This window comes from Ambystoma mexicanum, chromosome 4q, assembly GCF_040938575.1.
Source record: "Ambystoma mexicanum isolate Mex_15411 chromosome 4q, UKY_AmexF1_1, whole genome shotgun sequence".
Taxonomy (NCBI): Eukaryota; Metazoa; Chordata; class Amphibia; order Caudata; family Ambystomatidae; genus Ambystoma; species Ambystoma mexicanum.
In genome coordinates this window covers 537,902,234-537,922,128 of record NC_090928.1, presented here as the reverse complement: position 1 = coordinate 537,922,128, position 19,895 = coordinate 537,902,234, and the positions used below count along the sequence as shown (strand labels likewise).

The following is a 19,895-nucleotide window of genomic DNA, read 5'->3' as shown; positions in this document are numbered from 1 at the left end:
TGCTGAGGGAATCCGCAATGGTGTTTGTTAGGCAGAATCCTGTGTAGTTCCCTTGGGGAACACTGCAAAAAGATTAAGACTACAGGAGTAAGCAGTAAACCCAATTGGTAGCAGTCTGCAGCACCCAGATTTACCTAGTAGCTGTGGCTGAGCAGTCAGACTTCTCTCAAGAAGAATAAGGCAGTATACAGAGTATACACAATAGGCCTAAAAACACAGTCGAGCAAACAAACACTGACCAGGGCTTTGTATAAAAAGTATACAATTATTTATTTAAAACACACTTTAGGCAATATACTAACACTCTAAATCAAAAGCAAGTTAAAACACAGTCAGGTAAAGTATACACACCTCCCTTAATAACTATTAGACAAGTCAGAGTTAAAACACCACGATTTGTTAAACAGATGTGAGCGCATAACCTGATGGCACTCCAATAGTTCAGTTAAAGGGAGAGAAAAATGCAGAGCATAGAAATAAAACAGGTCCCAACACTTTTAGGAGTTCTCAGCAAGGGAATAAAGGCAGTATGTACTGTAGAGTTCATAGGCCAGGCCCACTTTAAATGGAGCAAAGCGAAATGTGCCCAGGATCACACGGTTTAAAATGCGCTAAAAGTCTTTGCAGAATGTTCAAAAGAGGTTGGGGCAATTCAAGAAGGTAAAGTTAGAAGGTCTGGGGCCAACCCAGTTGGAAAGCCAAGAATTTAAGGGTCACCTTGGGCAAACCAAAGAAAGGGAGGCCAGGCAGGACACAGTAGCTTAAAGAGAGAGGAAGCTCCAGCGGTGGCAGCCAGAAACTCACCAAGGGGGGACTGGACAGTGCCCCCTTGAAAACAGACCCAGGGGCAATATAATTAACCCCTTCCAGTACTTCCACAATATGATGGTTTGTACTGGTTCTGTTCACAATTTAAGACTAGTAAAGTCAAGGGTGACTTTACCTGCCCTGGGAGACAGTAGTCAGTCCCAGGGTATGGAGTTGTTTGGGGGTCACTATGACACCCCTGTGTTACTGCACTGAGGGTGCTGTGTAACACATACACAAGAAACAGATGATACCCTATGGAGTAAAAGACCCCATAGCCCAAAATCACACAAATAGTCAAAGACAGACCTCAAATCATGTTTAAGAGTGGGAGTAAGAGTCTCACTCTTAGCAGGAGAAAAAAACAAACCCCAAAAATCCAGCAAAGCTGCTGGGGGACTCACTAGGTTTGTCTATAGAGCCTTGTTGAGGGACCATCGAGGCAGGCACTGATGGAGGGTTAGAGCGCCTCACTGATATTGAAGGACTAGCGCACCTAGGCGGTACTGACGGAGGGCTAGTGCGCCTCACCGGATTGATGTCCTACAGAGTGGTTTTCAACACCCATTGGGCTGTGTCCGCCTTGTCTCAGTAGATGCCTTCTTGTAAGGACTCATTGTCTGAGCTTGTGTGTCACCACAATAGAATCTCTTGCAACCTCCCTTAAACCCGTCGAAGGTCTGGGTAGAAAATCAGTCGGCGGCAAGAGCTCCCTTGATCTTGCTGCCTCCTTTTGGAAAGAGGAAACAACTGGGGCCCTCACAGACTGAGTAGTCATGGTGGAGGCGGTCGTAGTCGTGGCTGGATCGGTAGTATTTGTGGGCCTGAGAGGCAGTGTAACCCACATTGACTATTCTGTTGTTGATTTTGTCATGGTATTCGACAGGACAGTCGTCGACAGGGAAGCAGCCACAGTTGTCGATGGGGGTGCCACTGCTTGTGAGGCGCTGATGGTGCAGCCGCTGGCGAAGTCGTGGATGTAGGTGTTGACAAGTACCTCGGAGTGCCTTTCTTATGGGAATGTTTCTTCTGTCTATCCTTCGACGAAGGCCCATGCTTGGAAGGTATCTCTGACGATACACCACCCACTGGCAAGCTTATCATCAACAGGGAAGGCAAAAGAGAGAGCGTGTGCTCCGTACTGGGACTGGCGGCAGCAGCATCCTCTGTCGGATCTGCAGCATTGCACTTGACCTTTCTGTGGTCATCCTGTGGAGGAACATCCTTGGCGGATCTCAACCTCTTCCCAGAGGGAGAGCGTTCCCAAAGGTCGTCCGGACCTGGAGTGGGCCAGAGCTAACAGTCCCGCATGGTCTTGGCCGGGAAACCTCAGCAGATGTCGCATCGCTCCTCGTCATGATCCGGATGGAAACAATAGAGGCACCTTGTGTGCCGGTCTTCCAAGAAGACGTTCCTCAAGCCACGCCGGGAGCAGAGCATGAACAGACTCCCCTTGCCTTCCTCAGACACGGCGAGGCATGAAGTAGGCCTCAACTAGGCCTTCTGAACTTGAAAATCAAAGATCCGACGATGTAGTCGGCCTTCACCTGCAACGGATCAGCACTGGTGGCACTAACCAATGGTCGGCGAACAAGAAGGTTTTGTACAAAAAAAGATTTCTCCGTAGCAAAATACACCAACTGGAAAAAATAGTTCAAAGAGCAACTAGAGGACTCCCTGCACTAAAATGTGCGGGAAACATCTGAAGATGGCAGCCGAGGGCGGTATTCAGGGAGACGTTCGTCATTGGATGGGTGCAGTACGACCCAGTCTCTAGTGATTGGTCAATGGGAGAAAGGCAGTTTTCAAGCTTTTAAAGCAAGACTGCTTTCTATTTTACTCAGGATTCCCGGCCTGACAACAGAGAATATTCATGAGCATGTGAATCCATGCCAGACCCCATGCTGGAGAAATCCAGGTTTCTCTAAGGGTAATGAGGTCAAGAGACGGAGAATGGGAAATAAGGAAGTCAGAGGTAAAGGAAGTCTTGTTGCAGACAGAATGTGCATTCCAAACAGCAATATAAAGAGTGAGATGTAGAATCATGCTGATGTTGCATCTGCGAAGTAGAGAGGTGCTGGGGGTAGATGCAAGAAGAGGAAGTTTGATGAAAGTTAGGGCTGGGGGTTTTGTGAAAAGAAAGTAGGTGAACGAGAAGAGGGGTGGCATTGAGGAAAAGATATGATAGGGATAGAAAGAGTTGAAATGGTTTTGAGCAGTTGAGAATGAAGAGAAGAGAAAGGAAGAGCTAGTAAGAGCAGAGCATGTGAGGGCGGGACTGAGCAAAGCGCTAACTTGTACTTGAAAGCAAGTAGCAGGACACAACAAAGCAATAGCTCAAAGGCAAAGAGGCTGGAGGAAAGGCTGGAGGTTGGCCATTAGCGGTTTGTCCATTGCTTGGTCACCAGAGGGCTGAGTTTCCCAAAGCAAGGAGTAACAGTGCTTTCAGCAGGAGGGACACTATTCATGAGGCAGGCAATTCATAGAAAGAGCTCTGGCAGAAAGCTACCACTCTCCGAGTTAGAAGTAAAAAAACAGATGCCAAAGAATTTGCATTGCAGTGATGTTCATCAATGAGTTAGGGAAATAATAAAAGACAAACATCAAGTTCTTAACTAAAATGGTTACCTTAATTTGCCATAAAGCTTCTCGGAGAGCGGTCTGATCAGCAACAGCCTGATACTGGCTTGCATCTAAACTGGACTTCAAAAGTGTTGGATTGCAGGACCTGCTCATCCAAGGGGGGCGGGACTTTAACAGTTCCTCTGAAAAGCAGACCAAAAAAACAACATTGCTGTTCAGTCATGTTTCCCAGATCACACCAAGAAATGTTAAAGAACTGAAAGTACAGTAACTAGAATATTAAGTATTCTGGCAGCAAATAACAGACACACGTTTCATTCTACTAACAAGTTAAGAAACTATAACAGAAAAAACATTTATAATCAACTAACAACCAGGGGCTTTAAAGATAATGATCCCCATTACGAGTTTGGTGGCATTTAGACAGTAAATCCATCAAATTCAGTTACTGTGACTTGTTCCTGGGGATTTGCAGCAGGATTAGAAGTGGTGGTAAAGCGGTGTGAATCCCCATTTTTGGAGTCCATAGGACCCCCATGGGGATTTTGGCAGGAATACCCCAAGTGGTCATTCTGCCGAATTTTGGTGTTGAAGTGGAGGAATGACCTCCAGCATGATGCTCGAGGTATATCATCCACTTCAACGCCAAACTCAAGATGAAAATAGCAGTAATTCAGTTACCACCAAAAGAGTAGTGGTAACAGACTTGGCACTACTTTTTTACTGCTCCGCCAAACTCAGAATGAGGCCGATATATGTTCCAGAAAGTCTACTCTAATATAGAATATATGAAATGTGTTAATTATTATTACAGTGCTTTGAAGCAGGTGGAATGTGGCCTGAAGTGCTATATAAAAACTTGATATTATATGATGGCAATACCTGGAAAATTATGGGCAATGATGGGCATGGTCAGGCATCTATTGACACCCTGCATGTTGGATCAGAAAAAGATGAGCATGATTCAGCTTCTTGCAGTCATGTGTAATTAATGTACGTTTACAGCACAAAGAAAGGGAGAGCCAACGACCTGCTAGCAGTTGTCTGGGTACCAGGCACACTACCACCTAAATAACCCTTGCTCCTTTTAGGCAGTGTCTGCAAACGTCTCACTGACCTCATGTTAAATTTCAAACCTTCATGTCACACCATAGATTTAGCCTCACACAGTACGCAACAAAACCAAACATTGCTTCAGCCTGCAGCCTATTGTTAATTGGCTTATGAAAGCTACGTCACTTGGAGGTGGAAGATTAAAATCCTAGGAGGGTGAAATCAGCTTCTCCTCCTGAGGCCGATAAAAAGATAATGGGCCTCATTACACGGTAGGCGGTAACCATGGCGCTATTAGCGCCATGGTTGCTGCCGGTACCGTACCGAGTCCGCCATGGTGAATGGCGGAATTACTGCCCTATTCCAAGGTGTGTGGGGGCGGTAATTCCCCATTCACCATGGCACTTCCCCATTCCCATTTGAGCCCCCATAGAGCTCAATGGGAATGGGGAATCCGGCAATTACGGTACCTTGCCTCCAAGGTCCCTTTGCGGGCCCGTTCCTTAACGGCTGGTAAAACCAGCCGTTGAGGTCGGGTCCCGCGAAGGGGCCTCGTAGTAAGGCGGTTAGGGTCTACCGGTACCGGTAGCCTTACTGGTAACGGTAAACCCTTACCGCATTCCGTGTAATGAGGCCCAATGCATAGAGAAGCCTTTCACACAGACAACGGTGAATCAAATAGCGGAATTTGTGTAGCTCTCGTAGTCGGAAGCAGCTGATCTTGCAGTGTGGCATTACGTGTGATGAAAGACGTTGGAGGATCCTTTCCTCTTGTGGCTTCCCAGTGGCTCTGGCATTCGGTGCCTGTACCGACCTCTGTGCCCTGCTGTGAAGTTGAGATCCTGGTCCCTGACCCCGGCCGCTCGCTCTGGGCTGCGGAGGAGCTGTGGGATTTGCAGGTGCATCGGGGCATCTGAGCGGTACTGAGGAAGAATAATCTGGTCTTTGGCGAATATGGGGCTCTGTTGGACGACCGTAACTGCTGGGAGTTGCTGGAGTGGCTGCAAGAAACTCCCCGACTCATGCAGCATGCTGTGAGGTGTTTTGGGGGGACGCAGCCATGTGGTCTGGCTGACGGTTGTCAGTAAACAGATGTCAGCCGTCAGCAGGTTCATGTAGGACGCCCTCTGCTAGAGAGGGTAAATTCACTTCCCCAGACACTGCTTACTCAAGTAGAGCCGATTACTTAGCCTCATTGTTTACGTTTGTCCCTCACTTGGGGGACATGCCAGCTTACCAACTTGGCACTATGGCCAGAAATAAGTGTTCTAGGATCCAAGATGGTGGCCAGCGGAGGAAGACATGCGTGAACGTCTCTCCCCACTGGGCCGCAACAAAACTGATAAATTAAAAAAGATGTGTGGTCCAACTTTCGCATAACTCCTCCACATTGTAGGCGAGGACGGATAAGGAACCCCATCCAAGAATCAACTTAACACAGAGGCGCCGCACACAGGGATCACCCTCAGTAGAAACGGAACGCTGTGATACGCGGCAGCAACAAACAGACAAAAGAGGCGAGTACAGTGGAGCAACAGGGGCCAGCCGGAGGCGGCGATCAAGAAAATGATCTGGATCCGTAGGGAGGCGCGGCAGTGACTCCTGCAAGTTCTGGTGAAGCAGGAGAACTCCAGGCGACCTCACACGCTGAACCGGACCACGCAGTGACTAACAGCAAGGTGAGCGACATGAACTGGGAGTGGAGAAGCACCGTTAGAAGCTTACCAGCCCCGCAGGTGAGAGAAACGCATGGGAGCCCAAGAATATCGAGGCAAGGAAGGAGGCGGGGGACGGAAGGAAGGAGGTCAGGACCCCGGCCCACACAACACGCAGGGCACAGGGAAAACAGCACATTGCCCCCACAGTAGGACTTTGCCTGGCAGAAGCAAAAGGATGGAACAACCAAGAGGAGCAAGAGGTGATGGGTAGGGGCTAAGAAAGCGTGACCCCAGGAGGGGGAACCACGCAAGCAAGCATAAGGAGTAAGAGGTAACCCGCCCTTCCCCCAATGGCTCCAATAAAAACAGGGGGAAGCAGAGTAGCGAAACGAAGGGGCAAAAGGCCAGAAAGAAACAACGGACGCCCTGCCCCGGAACCAGTAAGAAGGCTGAGGAGGAAAATTCGAATAGGGGACACCATAGATCGACACCTAGCCCCAGCATCGTGCGCACAAGAAAGGTTACCACTACTAACACGGAAGGTGCATAATGGAAGAAGCCTCAACATGTCCAAAATGAGGGCGAAGGCTGCATCAACAACCCAGCATAGCCCTCAAGGAAAGCAAGAACCAAGTATCACACAATTGGGAGCTACAGAGAACAGTACAAACCCCAGGAGAAGGACACAATGGCAAGCAAGGAGGACATGAAGAATCTCAGACTCAATTCGAAACACTGAAAGATGAAATGAAACAGTCGCTACAAGAACTGAGGATAGATGTGGCGAAACTGGAAGAAAGAACAGACACTTTAGAAAAAGTAGTACAGAACCTGGAAGAAGAAACTCAAAAAAATGACAAAACACTAGATCACCCTTTCACGCCTGTCACACAACTTGAAAATCCAAAGCGAGGATTTAAAAAACCTCTCAAGGTGTTGGAACATCAGGATAAAAAAACTCTCAGAAACCGTGAAGGACAAAGACTTAAAAGGCACATCTCAACAACTCTTTGCAGACATAATGGTGACGGACAAGGAAGAGCAGGTCCTAGTGGCCAGAATCCATCGAGTAGGTCCAAAAAGGGAAGGAGACCCAGGTGCATGCCCGAGAGATGTCCTGGTGGCAATGACATCATACAGCCAGAAGGAACAAATCCTACGGAAAGCGAGGCTTGCGGGACAGGTGCGAATCAATGGAGACGAGGTATTCCTATACCAAGACCTTGTACAAGCAAAGCTCAAAAAAAGGACAAGGATGGGACCGGTAGTGAAATTCCTAGCGCTGAAACAGATAAAGCACAAATAGACATTTCCCTTTGGTATACTATTCACGTGGGAGGGAAGGAACCACATAATTACGACATGCGAGGAAGGAGAACACATCTTAAACCTGCAAAGAGAAGATGGAGAGAACACAGAGGAAAGAGGGAGAGGAGAGGGACGTTGCAGGAGACCTTGGGAATGGAAAACAGTGACAAGGAAGGGAAGAAGTGGAACCAAAACTTGAAAGGTGGAGCAGAGTTAGCACTTGAAAACACTGGATGGGAAATAGAAAAAAAGGAGGAGAAAGGGACAAAGGCAAAGGCAAAACCCTGAATTAAGAGTAAGACAATAACACATACTTTAAACTAGCGGCCCAAGGGGACAGAGGGGGCATATCTTGGACCTTCAAGACGGATGTAGTACGCTCCACGACGGAATCTCTGGGAATTCATGAGTGTCAGGCATGACGGACACAACGTGTGAGCGCTCATAGGGACCTGGACCCTCCTCAGGGAACGGGAAGGAGGGTAGGAGTTCAAGTTGGGAGTTACTGTTAACATGTTGGGGGATTGGGTAAGGGAAGGGAGGGAGCCAGAGGTGGAGATAAAACTAAACGTAGAAGGACAACTAAGGAGGGGAGGGAACGAACGGAACCCGGATGACAGATCTTAAAATACTAACCTACAATGTGAGGGGACTAAACACCCCAGTCAAAAGGAAAAAAATAGAATACCTTTGGGGGGAAAAACTAGATATCATGTATCAAGAAACGCATATCCAGAAACAAGACAATTGAAATTATAAAATTAAGGGATATACTCAGATCTACCAAGCTAAGGCCGGGGAAAAGAAGGTGGGGGTGCTGATCGCGCTACACGACAGGCTGGGAACACAGGTCAAGAACTGGGTAGCGGACAAGGAGGGAAGATAGGTTTTCATAAATGCAGTTATATGGGGGCCAAATGATAACGCTGGCATCAATATACGCACCAAACACGGGGCAGGACGGCTTTCTAAGGAGAGTACTATCAGACCTAGAAACCTTTGATAAGGGGGACATCATAGTAGTGGGAGACTTCAACTTAGCGTGGGTTCCGGGACAGGATAGGAGTGTGAAAAGTGCTGTCATGATGCCCGCTTCCGGGGAGCCGGTTCAAGCTCTGCGTCCCCGAAAGCGGACATCCAGTCCCCAAGGAAGGACCCAGCAACCCCTTATAGGGGCCCTTTGGACAGTGTCCTGGCGCCTATGGCGCCAGGCTCATAAAAGACATCAGTCCTGGCGTCATAGGCGCCAGGCTCATTATGGGAGTGCTTGGGTGCACTTACCTGATGCAGACCATGCTGCAGGATCCCGGCCTCCTTGAGGCCTGAAAGGAGCTACTTTACCTGTGGGACTAAATTTACCATCCGGGCATGGTCGGGGAAGGATACATACCTGGAACTTCTTCCAAGGCTATTTAAACCCCACCCGAACAGCCACACGTGCTTCGCGTTGTTCTGCATCTAGCAGCTGGACGCTCACCGTGTCTGCTCCTGCATCCTGACTTCTGCCACGCCTGCCAGCATCCTGGATCACCTGCAAAGGAATAGAAGAAGAGAACAGAAGAAGGAAAAGTCCTTACCTGCTAAAACCGCATCCCGGAGACATCTCGCCGACAATCCTGAAAAGGAAGACTTTTATTTAAAAGCTCATTGCGTCGATCGCTGCAGCGCCGCATTCCACTCACCTTTACAGGGCGCCTCCATGTTCAGCAGCGATCATCCGGATTCGCAGTCACGCCCCAGCGCCTAGGGAGAAAAAGACCAGAACAAAAGGTGAGAGAGAGAAGGGAATAGGGAAAGCTAAATCTCCATGTTAAGACTTACCTGTTGATTCATTCCCTCTCCATTTCGGGTCCGCGCCGCATCCTGGCATTTCCGGACCCCGGCCCCTAAGGGGAAAAAGAGACATCAGCGTTAATGAGCAAATGAAAAGACAATACCAAAAAAAGCTCATTAAAGACTTACCTGATTTCTACAAGGATTTCACCTCTCATCTCGGGTCGGTGCCTGTTCCCCGGCATTCCGTACCCCGGCCCCTATGGGGAAAAAGACACTAGCATTAGTACATTAATGCATGGACACAAGGGGAACCTCTTTGGTTCTCACCAATCTGAAAATCCAGTGAAGTAACTGGATACCAACGCGCCCCTGCATCAGAAGCAGGATGGAGAGCTCGTCCTTCCAGACCCTAAGGTGAGACGCTACGAGGAATCACAGAAGGGTTTCGAGGAGGGTGAGAGGGGAAAGTGGGAGGCCGATTGCATTACCCCGCAGACAGTTAATCCCCTATTTTCGCCTACAGAAGGATACTTCTGCGAGCCAGACAAGCCAGATTTGGGGGCCCGGTCCAGTCCGTCTTCCGAACCCTGCGCATCACCTTAGAAGAGGTCACAGCAGCGCGAACCAGGCCAGCGCCTCCATGGGAGTCAGGTGAGCGTTACAAGTGCACAGGGAACCCAAGCCCCCTCAAAAGCACTAAAAGGTAAGATGGCCACGATGGCCCTACACGACATCTGGAGGGTAATCAGGGTAATCAAAGGGCAGGAACAAGGATTCACTCATTCACATGTACACTCCACAATGTCACAGATAGATTACTCCTGGGCATCTACAGGGATACTGGGGAAAGTGAATGAAATAGAGATAGAATCTATATCCATATCAGATCACACCCCAATGTGGATAAGCATGAAATTGGGAAACACAAAGGGGACGGGGGACTATGGAAGTGGAAATTCCCCTCAGACCTACTATTTGATCCGGTACAGAGCAAAATTAGAGAACAGATATAGCAGTACTTTAGGGGAAACAAATAACTGGAGGTACCCCAGGAAATAGTATGGGACGCTTTTAAGGCGGTACTGAGGGGGCACCAGATAGCACTAAAGGCGGGGAAAGACAAACAGAGAAGGCAATGGAAAAAAGAACTAAATTAAGCGACATACAAGGGTAAATGGCAAAAGCTCCAAACAATGAACTAAGAAAGGCTCTGAGATATATTCACGGGCAACTAGAGACACTTAGGACAAAGAAAGCAGAGAAAGCACCACTTTACTTGAAACAGTGGCACTATGTGAAGGCCAACAAGGCCGACAGACATTTGGCAAGACAGCTAAGGGGGAAAAAAAAGGGTCTCAAACCATCATTAAGGTCCGTAATAGCAAGGAACAGTAATAGACAACAAACGAAGATAGGGGAGAAATATTTAGGGAATTCTTACAGAGACTATACGCATCAGAATCTTTCTGCAGTATAGCAAGAAGAATATCTAACGAGACTTCCCATTCCACAGATAACAGAAGAGGAACGGGCAAGCCTAGAAGAGGAAGTTAGGGAAGAAGAGGTCCAAAAGGCCATAAGAGACCTAACAAAGAATAAAGCCCCAGGCCTGGACAGATATATGACAAGCTTTTATTAAAAAAATGGGTGACATTCTGATCCCAAGACTCACAAAATTATTAAATACTTTAATACATTTAAAACGAAACAAAATATCATGCCATCAATGAACGAAACAAAATTGGTTGTGTTTCACAAACAAGGCAAAGATCTGACAACACCAGGGTCCTACGGTATCAGGTAATATTATCGCCACCAAAAATATTGCCGTACATATGGTCGTTGGGAACGGCCATAGGCGATATTTTTGGTGGGGATAATTTATGGGGTAAATGGATGGAGGGGTTGCGGGGCTGTCCCCTGCTCCCTTTTAAAATATATTGGGGTTTGCGGGGGTGTCCCCTGCAGGTTCCATGGGGTAATATTGCCGCAAAAATTTGGTGAAAATTTTGTATGGCGATATTTTTGCGGCGATATTATCACATGGAACCGGTCCTACAGACCAATAGCATTAATAAACCTGGACCAAAATTATATACCAAAATACATGCAAATAGACGCGTGGGATGCATTGACCCACTAGACTCTGCCCTGCGACATCACTGTGTGCTGGTGGCACCAGAACCAGCGAAATGGCCGCAAAAAGCCCTATCCACGCTAAATCCATGAAAATTGCGCTATGAAACCAGAAAGTTGGCTGCCAATCTACTTTGCCTGTGTCAGTGGCGGAACAGGAGACCACACTGCTAAAACCTGTCATTGGGCTGCCCACAGTGTGAAAATGGAAACTACATGAAAGGCAGTGCTTTATTGCAAGGAAACCCAGTAGTGCTCTGAAATCATTGCAAGGAAACCCAGTAGTGCTCTGAAATCAGTTTTTCCTTGGTTGCTGAAATTACCAAAATAATTATTCCAAGCATCAGAAAAGATACAACATCCGTTGCTGGGTGTTACTCGTCACTTTATTTTAAGAATCCACATAAGCACATAATGTCAGGAAAAGCAGATTCCATTACAAGAATATCCACATTGAAAAGTGTGCTGTCTGAGAATCTGTAAAATATGGGCGCAGTACCGTCGGCCGCCTGTATGAAAGCCGTCATTTAACTACACTGGAAGCTTAAACTTGTGCAGTTCAAATCAAATGGTTGAAATTAAGTGACTTGCTATCAAAAACAATATAGGTTGCCACTATTTAATTTCTATGTTTAAAAAGACTGGAATTGGAGATATGTTTGCCTATTTTCAAAATGTAAGTTTATTTTGTCAAAGAAAAATGTAAACAAAGTGGATTTTTAAAGTCAACCTCTGATGCCAGTCACAGAACTTCAAAGCAAATTCCACAGTGTGCCCCAAACAAAAGGTACCTTCCTCCTGCTCTCTGCCCCAGGAACTCCCATTCAGGTGTTAACGGAGAGGGGAGGAGATTTTGCTCTGCTGCTCTGGGGAGAGACAAAAGACTCACTTGATTGAAAAGATAAGCAAATGCAACTGTCAACAGAAGCCCCTGCTAGAGGACAGAGGGGGGATTGCTCTTGACCCACCAAAACTTTGGAGGCGGGACAGTTATGTGTATTCTTAAAGCACAGGAAAGTATATTTTTGAAAAGGACTGACAGAGGACTGTGCAAAATTGTAAAAATTGTAAAAATGACAGTATTGTTAATATGAAAATTCTGGTCATGTTTTAAACTACTCAGAACTCTGTGCTATGTTCAGGGACATGACTACAGAATTTGTCATTTTGTAGCAATTGTGGTGATGCAAGAAACATGAAACTCCACATGATTATGCCCAGATATCATGCGCACATATGTGTAAAAATGTGGACAAATCCGACATTGGGTACTGGACCAAAAATGCGAAAAATTGCCAAATCTAGACCCAAGCTCTCACTCAAACGGGGCTTGGATAAACACGTGCTCCACCAAATCTGTGATATCAATACGCTGTTGCTAGCAAGTTTGTGAAATTGTAAATATGTCTTGTATGAAAAATAGATTTCATGTGCAGAAACAAAGGATAGGTTCTCCCTGGATTATAAAATACAGCGTCATCATGACACCAGGTTTTCTTCTCAAATCAGGGGAGAGGAAAGACCCTAACCAATAGAATCCCTAGGGATGTGCCTAGCAGAAGTCAGCATACCCACCCTTTTAGAAAATACATAAGAGATAGCTTAGGACCTATAGACAGACACATTCAGCCACCATCCGATTGCTGGCGGAGCACTTTGCAAGAGAAATCGATATTCCAGACTCCAGAACTTTGAAGGCAGAAAGGCCCAGTTCCAAAGCTGAACCATTCTCACCTTGGCCTTTTAAAAACCTGAAACCAGATTTTACCCCAGACCTCCAAGGGGAACTAACAAAAAAAAAAAAAGAACAGCCTGGCTGAGCTGTGCTGCTTTCTTGCTAAGAATTCTTGCCAGAATACAGAGTCCAACCCAGTAGAGCAGAGCAGTGACCAGATAGCAGCGAACCAGAACCAACCCGTCAGATCCAGTCCAATCCCGCTGTGCAGTGTCCAGAGTGCCGTGCTGAGTGCAGACCCAGAGCGCCTTGAGTCCAGTCCAGTGTGCTAGCAGAATTCCAGTCCAGAAAGTATCCCTGACCAGATCTCGGGCGGGTCCATTCCAAACATTGGTAGTGAGTATCCATAGCATAGGATTGTCGCTAGCAAATATCTTATCCATAAGTAATCCTTTCCAAACCCATTCTATTATATCCAGAACTGCGTCGTAGAAAATCATTTGTCTTACCTGAATTTTTCTCTCATCCCTATAGTCCTTTGGTAATAGTAGTGTTAAAATCATCTTTGCGCTAATATATTTGCTGAAGAAATACAAGTGTCTCGGTGGGCAAAAACCATCCAGAGGCGTCGCTGGGCTAGTGGCTGTGCTGTCGTGTAGTTTGTGGCTTCATAGTCTCCCTAGTATTAGAAACCTTGTTTGTAATTTTAAAAAGCGCAACCTTGTTTTACAAAATGTTGACTCTTTCTGAAAAAAAACAACCTCTACAAAAACCTTCATAACTTCATCGTGTGTGCTAGAAACGAAATTTAAGTGTCCACTTGCAGCTAACATCCTCAGCTTTCCAATGAAACCAAAACCGCATCCCAACTACTTATAGTAGCGCGGAAAAATTTGCAGCAAATTTTTCGTTTGGCTCAAATCTATCACGTGTGAAACAGCTGTATATTGCATCCGACCTCAGAATTAAGTTTTTAACCTGATAATTACTCAATCATTGCTAGTGTTTATCTGAAACTATACAAAGCGGCTCCCACTAGTATTGAATCCATTTTAGTGAATTAAATCCATTTCAGTGTTTTTACCATTCCATTCCAAGCCACATTCAAAACCATTTTGACAAGTTTGCAATCATTCCTGTTTTTCTCTGTTTGCTGGGGGGAAATTGGGATTGATACTGTATTTGTCGAGTGTGTATTCCTGAAACCTGTTTTCTCTCCTTCCATCTCTTTATACTGATATTGGGGGGATCGAGTAGTGTGCAGGGGGAAAAAGTAATCACATTGCATTTTGATTGAACCCACACAAAGTATTATTCTATGCTGCATTATTTTTCCTATTACTCTGTCTGATTAAAGAGATGTATTGTGACATCATCCCATTGGTGATCATTGTATAACCATTAAAGTAGTGTGATATATATATATATATATATATATATATATATATATATTTTGTGAAATACATAAAAGAAATATTTTTTTACTTTGCAAAACAGCCTGCTTCCTGGTTCAGTGTGTCCGGGGGGATTCAGAGAGAGGGGCGTGATATAAGGGTACATCATTCAGAAATAAAATAACATTGACATAAATAAATAATTAAGGGTTCCAGCTGTGCATCACACGCTACGCATTGACTTAGGTGGAGTGCTGGGTTGAAATCACTTACAATATTGGGGGCTCGTCACAGGATTTCTGAATTAGACATACCACTTGTGACAGTCTAATACAGTGTGCTAACTGACGGGGTACATAAACCCTGTTGGGCTACCACACTGTGTTACACTGTGAAAAGCACCCGTCAATAGGAACGCTCTAAGGAATTGCTCTGTTTTGCAAAAATAAAATAAACTCCTGTAATTCAGGAAGGAAATTAATATTTCTAGAATGACGACCTTGGTAGAAATCAATATGGCTAAAGAACACCTACTGCATAAATTATTTGTAAGGGGAGAATGGACAGAGCAGGATCATAATCTGTGGTTGCAGGCAATCACAGAACAGACCACTGCAACAGGAGTAGACATATGGCAAGAGCAGGGTCCATTACATGTGGACCTGAGTGAACTGTATATGGCCCCTAAGGTAAAGGAAGAGCAAAGCAAGATTGCCAAAATAGCGGCAGATTTGTTCTTCCATACTGGAGCAATAAAGTTCAAATATGCCGAGGGCCCAGATCTGGCAAACAAGCAACTGCAGGCATTAGAAAAGGCCCAAACTGATCTGGACTCTGTAGAGCAAAGGCTACAGAGGAGCCATGAATCAGAAAATGAAAGTAGGGAGTACCTGACCAAAATAAAAGAAGACATGGGTATCCTGCAGCAGGAGAAGGTAGAACAGGATACCAGAATGCTGGCCTTGCAGAAGGAGTACCAAGAAAGTTTGGACTCTCTACTGCAGAGCCAGACAAAGCTGGAACAGCAAATAAATTTCAACAGGGCATGCGAGGAACAGGTAGTCACCCTGACAAACCGCCCAGGCCAAGAAAAAGAAGAGAATAATAAACTAATTCTCAAAGACCTGGATACCCAGGCAGAATTCGATGAAGAGCGCCAGAAAGCTGGTGCGCTCCAAAGACAGAGGGACGACCTGGCTGCACAGAGGCAGTCTCTTGTTCAGGAAAGGGACACCTTAGGCCAGGAAGTCTGTTATTTAAAAGAGAAGATGGAAGAAAATTACCTGGCCTTTCAGGGACTGGGTGACCTCCAAAAAGACCATGAAAAATTGTCAGAGCACACCAGGAGGGTGGAAGATGCTCTCGCAAGGAAGGACAAGGCCAGTATGGACAGGACTCAGGAGGTAACCTTCCTGCAGCAAAAACTGGCCCAGTACTCTAAAACGACACAGGAAGCGCAGAGAGACAATGAGGCTCTCTGTGAGAAAAATGACAGGCTCCACAGACAGGTAGCTATGCAAGAGCAATTGATAGAAACTAGCAAGGCCTTGATAGAGGAACAGAAAGCTCAGGTTCTTGCATGGCAACAGGGAGCAGGGGCTGAGAGAGATTAGGTTCGCTGGGAAAGGAAAACACCTGAGCATAACCTCTGGAACCCTAGTACCAGAGGCCTTCATCTCTTCCAATCCCTGGATTCTGCCACCCCCATATCCACTGGCGCACATGAGCCAAGGGCCACGGGGATGGCAGACTTCAATCCAATGAGGAACATGGGGCTCATTGATCAGCGCCTCTCAGGAATGGATGGGCGGGCATCTAGGTATGGGTTCCCAAGTACTGTAAAATTTAGTGGGAACTCCATGAGAGTAGGCCCACTAAGGGCATCCTGGAAACCTCTGCCCAGCTAGGACGGTGGAGGGGGGTACTCATCAAATCCTGGGAGTAAGGAGGAATCAGAAGACTCCTCTGAGCGCCCCAGGACCCAGGAAACTAGGCCCCACATTCTGCCAGCCATTCCCAGGCTCGCAGAATCTGGGAGAGCCTAAAAGACCAGACGGGCACCTCTGGTAGCAGTGCCTCTGAGTCACAGGAGGAGTGGACCAGGGTCACCCGAACCAAAAAAGCAAACAAGGTCTAAAGTGCCTTTCTCAAGGATCCCCTAAAACAAATCAAAGCGATAAGGAGCGTCATCAAGCCCTATCATAAGAACGCAAAGTATTCAGTTTGGGAGCACCTAGAGCTCTTTGAACATATGATGGAAACTTTCCATTTGAAGGACAGCGAAAGCTGTATTTAATATGTGAAATGGACCTTCTCTCCAGAATACTCCAGCTTCTTTGCGGGGCTGGAGGACCAAAATCATTCTAGATGGTCCACCTATAGGGTGGCCATCTTGAAACATTTTTTCTGTGCACAGAAATCCTCAGGAGGCTCGCAAGGCAGCCTACAACTTGCCATGTGGAGAAGATCAGGCCCCACAAGAATTTGTTCAGGAATTAAAGCGTGCCTTTGCGCAGACCACCAGAAGGGTGCGCACTGACAGCAAAGAGTTTGTGAATACTTTTTTCCACGCCCTCCCCAAGTACATCATGACCCAGCTAATGAGAGACTTTCACTGAAAATATCGCTAGACTGGGTCATTGAACAGGCCACACGAATTTATGGAGGTGCAAAAGCCAATAGAAAACAAAAATAATCCAAAAAGACCCAAAGCAACCAACACCCCTGCTGCTGCTAAGGTGGCAGATGTGAGGGTTGTCGCCATTTTAGATTTAGAGATGGGGGGGGCAAAAACCTGTCTGCACAGAATCAAAGCAACCCCAAGCCCAGAAGGCCCTCGGGCCAATCACAGTCAGGGAGCCAGGGTGGTAACCCCACAAATGGGACCCCCAACTCCCCTGACTACATCAGCCCGCGCTACAAGGGGAATATACCAATCCTGGGTTGTGTGTGGACTCTTCCAGCCCAAGGGGGGGGTGGGTCCAACCAAACAGCAGCTAACCCAGGAAATTTCCCTCCTCACTTTCCCCAGGAGGGCAGTAATTCCCCAAATACTGGACAGAATTTCTTCCCAAGGTACCCGCACAACTTATAACCCCAAAAAAATCCCTCCTTCTTTCCCCAATTTCCTGAGGCCAGACAGCCTAATCCGGGAGAGGGGAGGCCAAGGGTGGAGCGGTACCCAAACTTCACTAACCCGGGGTATTTTGGGAGAAGGGATAGCTACCCTTCCCAGGATCAGCCCAGGGGAGACAACAGAACCCTGTATCAGCCTGAGCGGGTGTCACAACTAGAGCGCCAGGTCCAAAACATGGCACAGGATCTGGGTCGCATGCTGAGGGCTCAACAGAACCCTCAGATGAGCATGGCGGCGCAGAATGCCTCAAACTCAGGCCCTGGTGCTCCAGAGCAATGACAGGGAAGAACCCCGACAACCCACCGGTTCCCAGGGAGGAGGCACAAGGGGAAGGGGGGTGTAAAGCCTTGGAGGAAGCTTTCTTCCCCATTTGTCAAAAGCCCCTGGAAACCCTGGAACCGGAACCAAAATCTCCTGCCCCTGAAAGTCTGCAACCCAAGGAGCAGAGGGGGGGGGTTGGAGAAATAAAGAGCCCAAAAAGACCAATTTTGAGGAGGAGGTACAAGTCTTCCAATTTGAAGGAGAGGGATCCTCAGAGGATCCTGGGAAAAGGATCTTGTCCTTCAGAGATGGGGGAACTCCTCCCAAAGAAAAATGGGTCCCAAAAGATTCAAATCCAGACTGGATAGATGTGGGGACTGAGCTAGAACCACCCATCATCCAACCCCAGAACCAACAACATGAAAATCCCCTGGTGCAAACCCATCCTGGTGACTGCCTCCAAAAAGGGGGGGCAGCCCAGAATTAGAACCAGTACAACCCAAAACGTCTCCCATATCTAGCTGTCACCTTTTCTTTTCAGATTCCCAAGACTCCACACAGAATTCTGCCCAAATCATCTCTCTATCCGTATCCAAAACCAAGAAACTAACCCACCAGTTGTCCGAAAATGTACATTATCTGTGCCCCCTTAAGGAGAAGGAGGGAAGATTCTATGCCCCGGTCCAGATACAGGGGCAGTGTACAATGTTGGCACTGGTGGACACTGGATCCCAAGCTACCCTTCTGTCCAAAAAAAAAAAGGCCTTTGATAAACTGAATTCAGGAAGGGGGGAGAAATACCAAATTCCTCTCACCCCTCTTCCTGGACAACTTCAGAACTTCGACAGGAAGGAAATTCCCATCGAGGGGACTGCGGATTTGGACATTAAAATTGGGCGACACAAGGTGAAGCACCCGGTCATAGTTGTAACTCCAGAGGGAACACCTTGTTTATTAGGGAATGACCTCCAGCGAAGGTTGTCACCCCTAATAGATTGTGTAAACAAGGTCCTCTGGACCCAGACTAGCCGAACAATAAAATTGAAACAGAGTGTCAACCAAGTTACTTTAAACTGCACCTGCCACATGGTTGAAAAAAAATCTGACCAAGTAGAATTTCACTTCCAGAATAACCAAATCCCAGACATGACAGTCATAGCAGTAGGACAACAAACTGGTGATGGCGAGTCCTCTCTATTTCTGAAAATCAACCTTCCTTCCAGTCTAAGGTGGCATTCCACGCTGGAAGGAAACACTCTGAAATTGTTTACAAATTCACAATCAGAAATTCCCACTCCCATAGTCAGAAAGATGAGAAATCAGCTCAGAGCCTGGCTGATGTTCAGAAAATTGGAGAGCAGTTGTTCATCCCTATTCAGTTAAATGAAGGGAAGGACTCTGTTCTCGCCCGAGTGTGTGTGAACGGTAACAGCTTCATCAGCGAGGCCATGTTCCGCAAACTCCCAAAAGATCCAGCCATTCCCACATTTAAACTGATAGACGAAAAGGAAATGGATCTGGAAACACCCAATTCCAAACATCTCCTGCCAAGCAGGTGTATGCTCAAAATCTCCATAGGCAACAAGAGCATAGTCCATAATTGTTGGGTCGTGCGAGACGTCATTGCCGCCTTTTACTTAGGCAGTGACATTCTCAATCGCTTTGCCATTAGTTTGGACCTAATAAACTTCAAAGCTTGGTCCCGATTAGAGGATAATCTCATGGGCTTTGATGACCCAGAGAAAGCATTTAGGTCAGCTCAACTGCTGCCTTATGCAGTTGAAATTCAGATTGGAGAGGAAGTCACCATCCCAGAAAGGACCCGACAATTCTCCCTGGAAGTGAAAGTTAAAAGAGCACAGAAATTGAAAAACCCTGACGCCCATGTTCATCTGAATGCTTATTTCCAACAGCAAGGGTTGGGGGTAAACCCAACACCACTAGTCAATATAGAACATGACACCATTCCAATAGAGGTGGATAACAGCGACTTAAAGAGTATCACTCTAGCCGCAGGCACCATTATTGGAATGGCGGTTGATGACTGACATTCTTCCCTAGATTTAGGCAATTAACTGTTAGGACCAATCCCCAAGGACTGTTTTGAC

At 46.7% G+C, this 19,895-nt stretch overlaps 1 protein-coding gene across 1 annotated transcript in view; it reads right to left on the bottom strand.

The window, feature by feature from the left end:
* ECT2L (epithelial cell transforming 2 like) overlaps window positions 1-19,895 on the bottom strand; it is a 2,055,529-nt gene that overhangs the window by 1,571,107 nt on the left and 464,527 nt on the right. Inside the window, exon 6 of the mRNA XM_069608104.1 lies at window positions 3,436-3,572. Within this exon, the coding sequence (XP_069464205.1) occupies window positions 3,436-3,572 (137 nt within the window). The remainder of the gene's footprint in view (window positions 1-3,435; window positions 3,573-19,895) is intronic.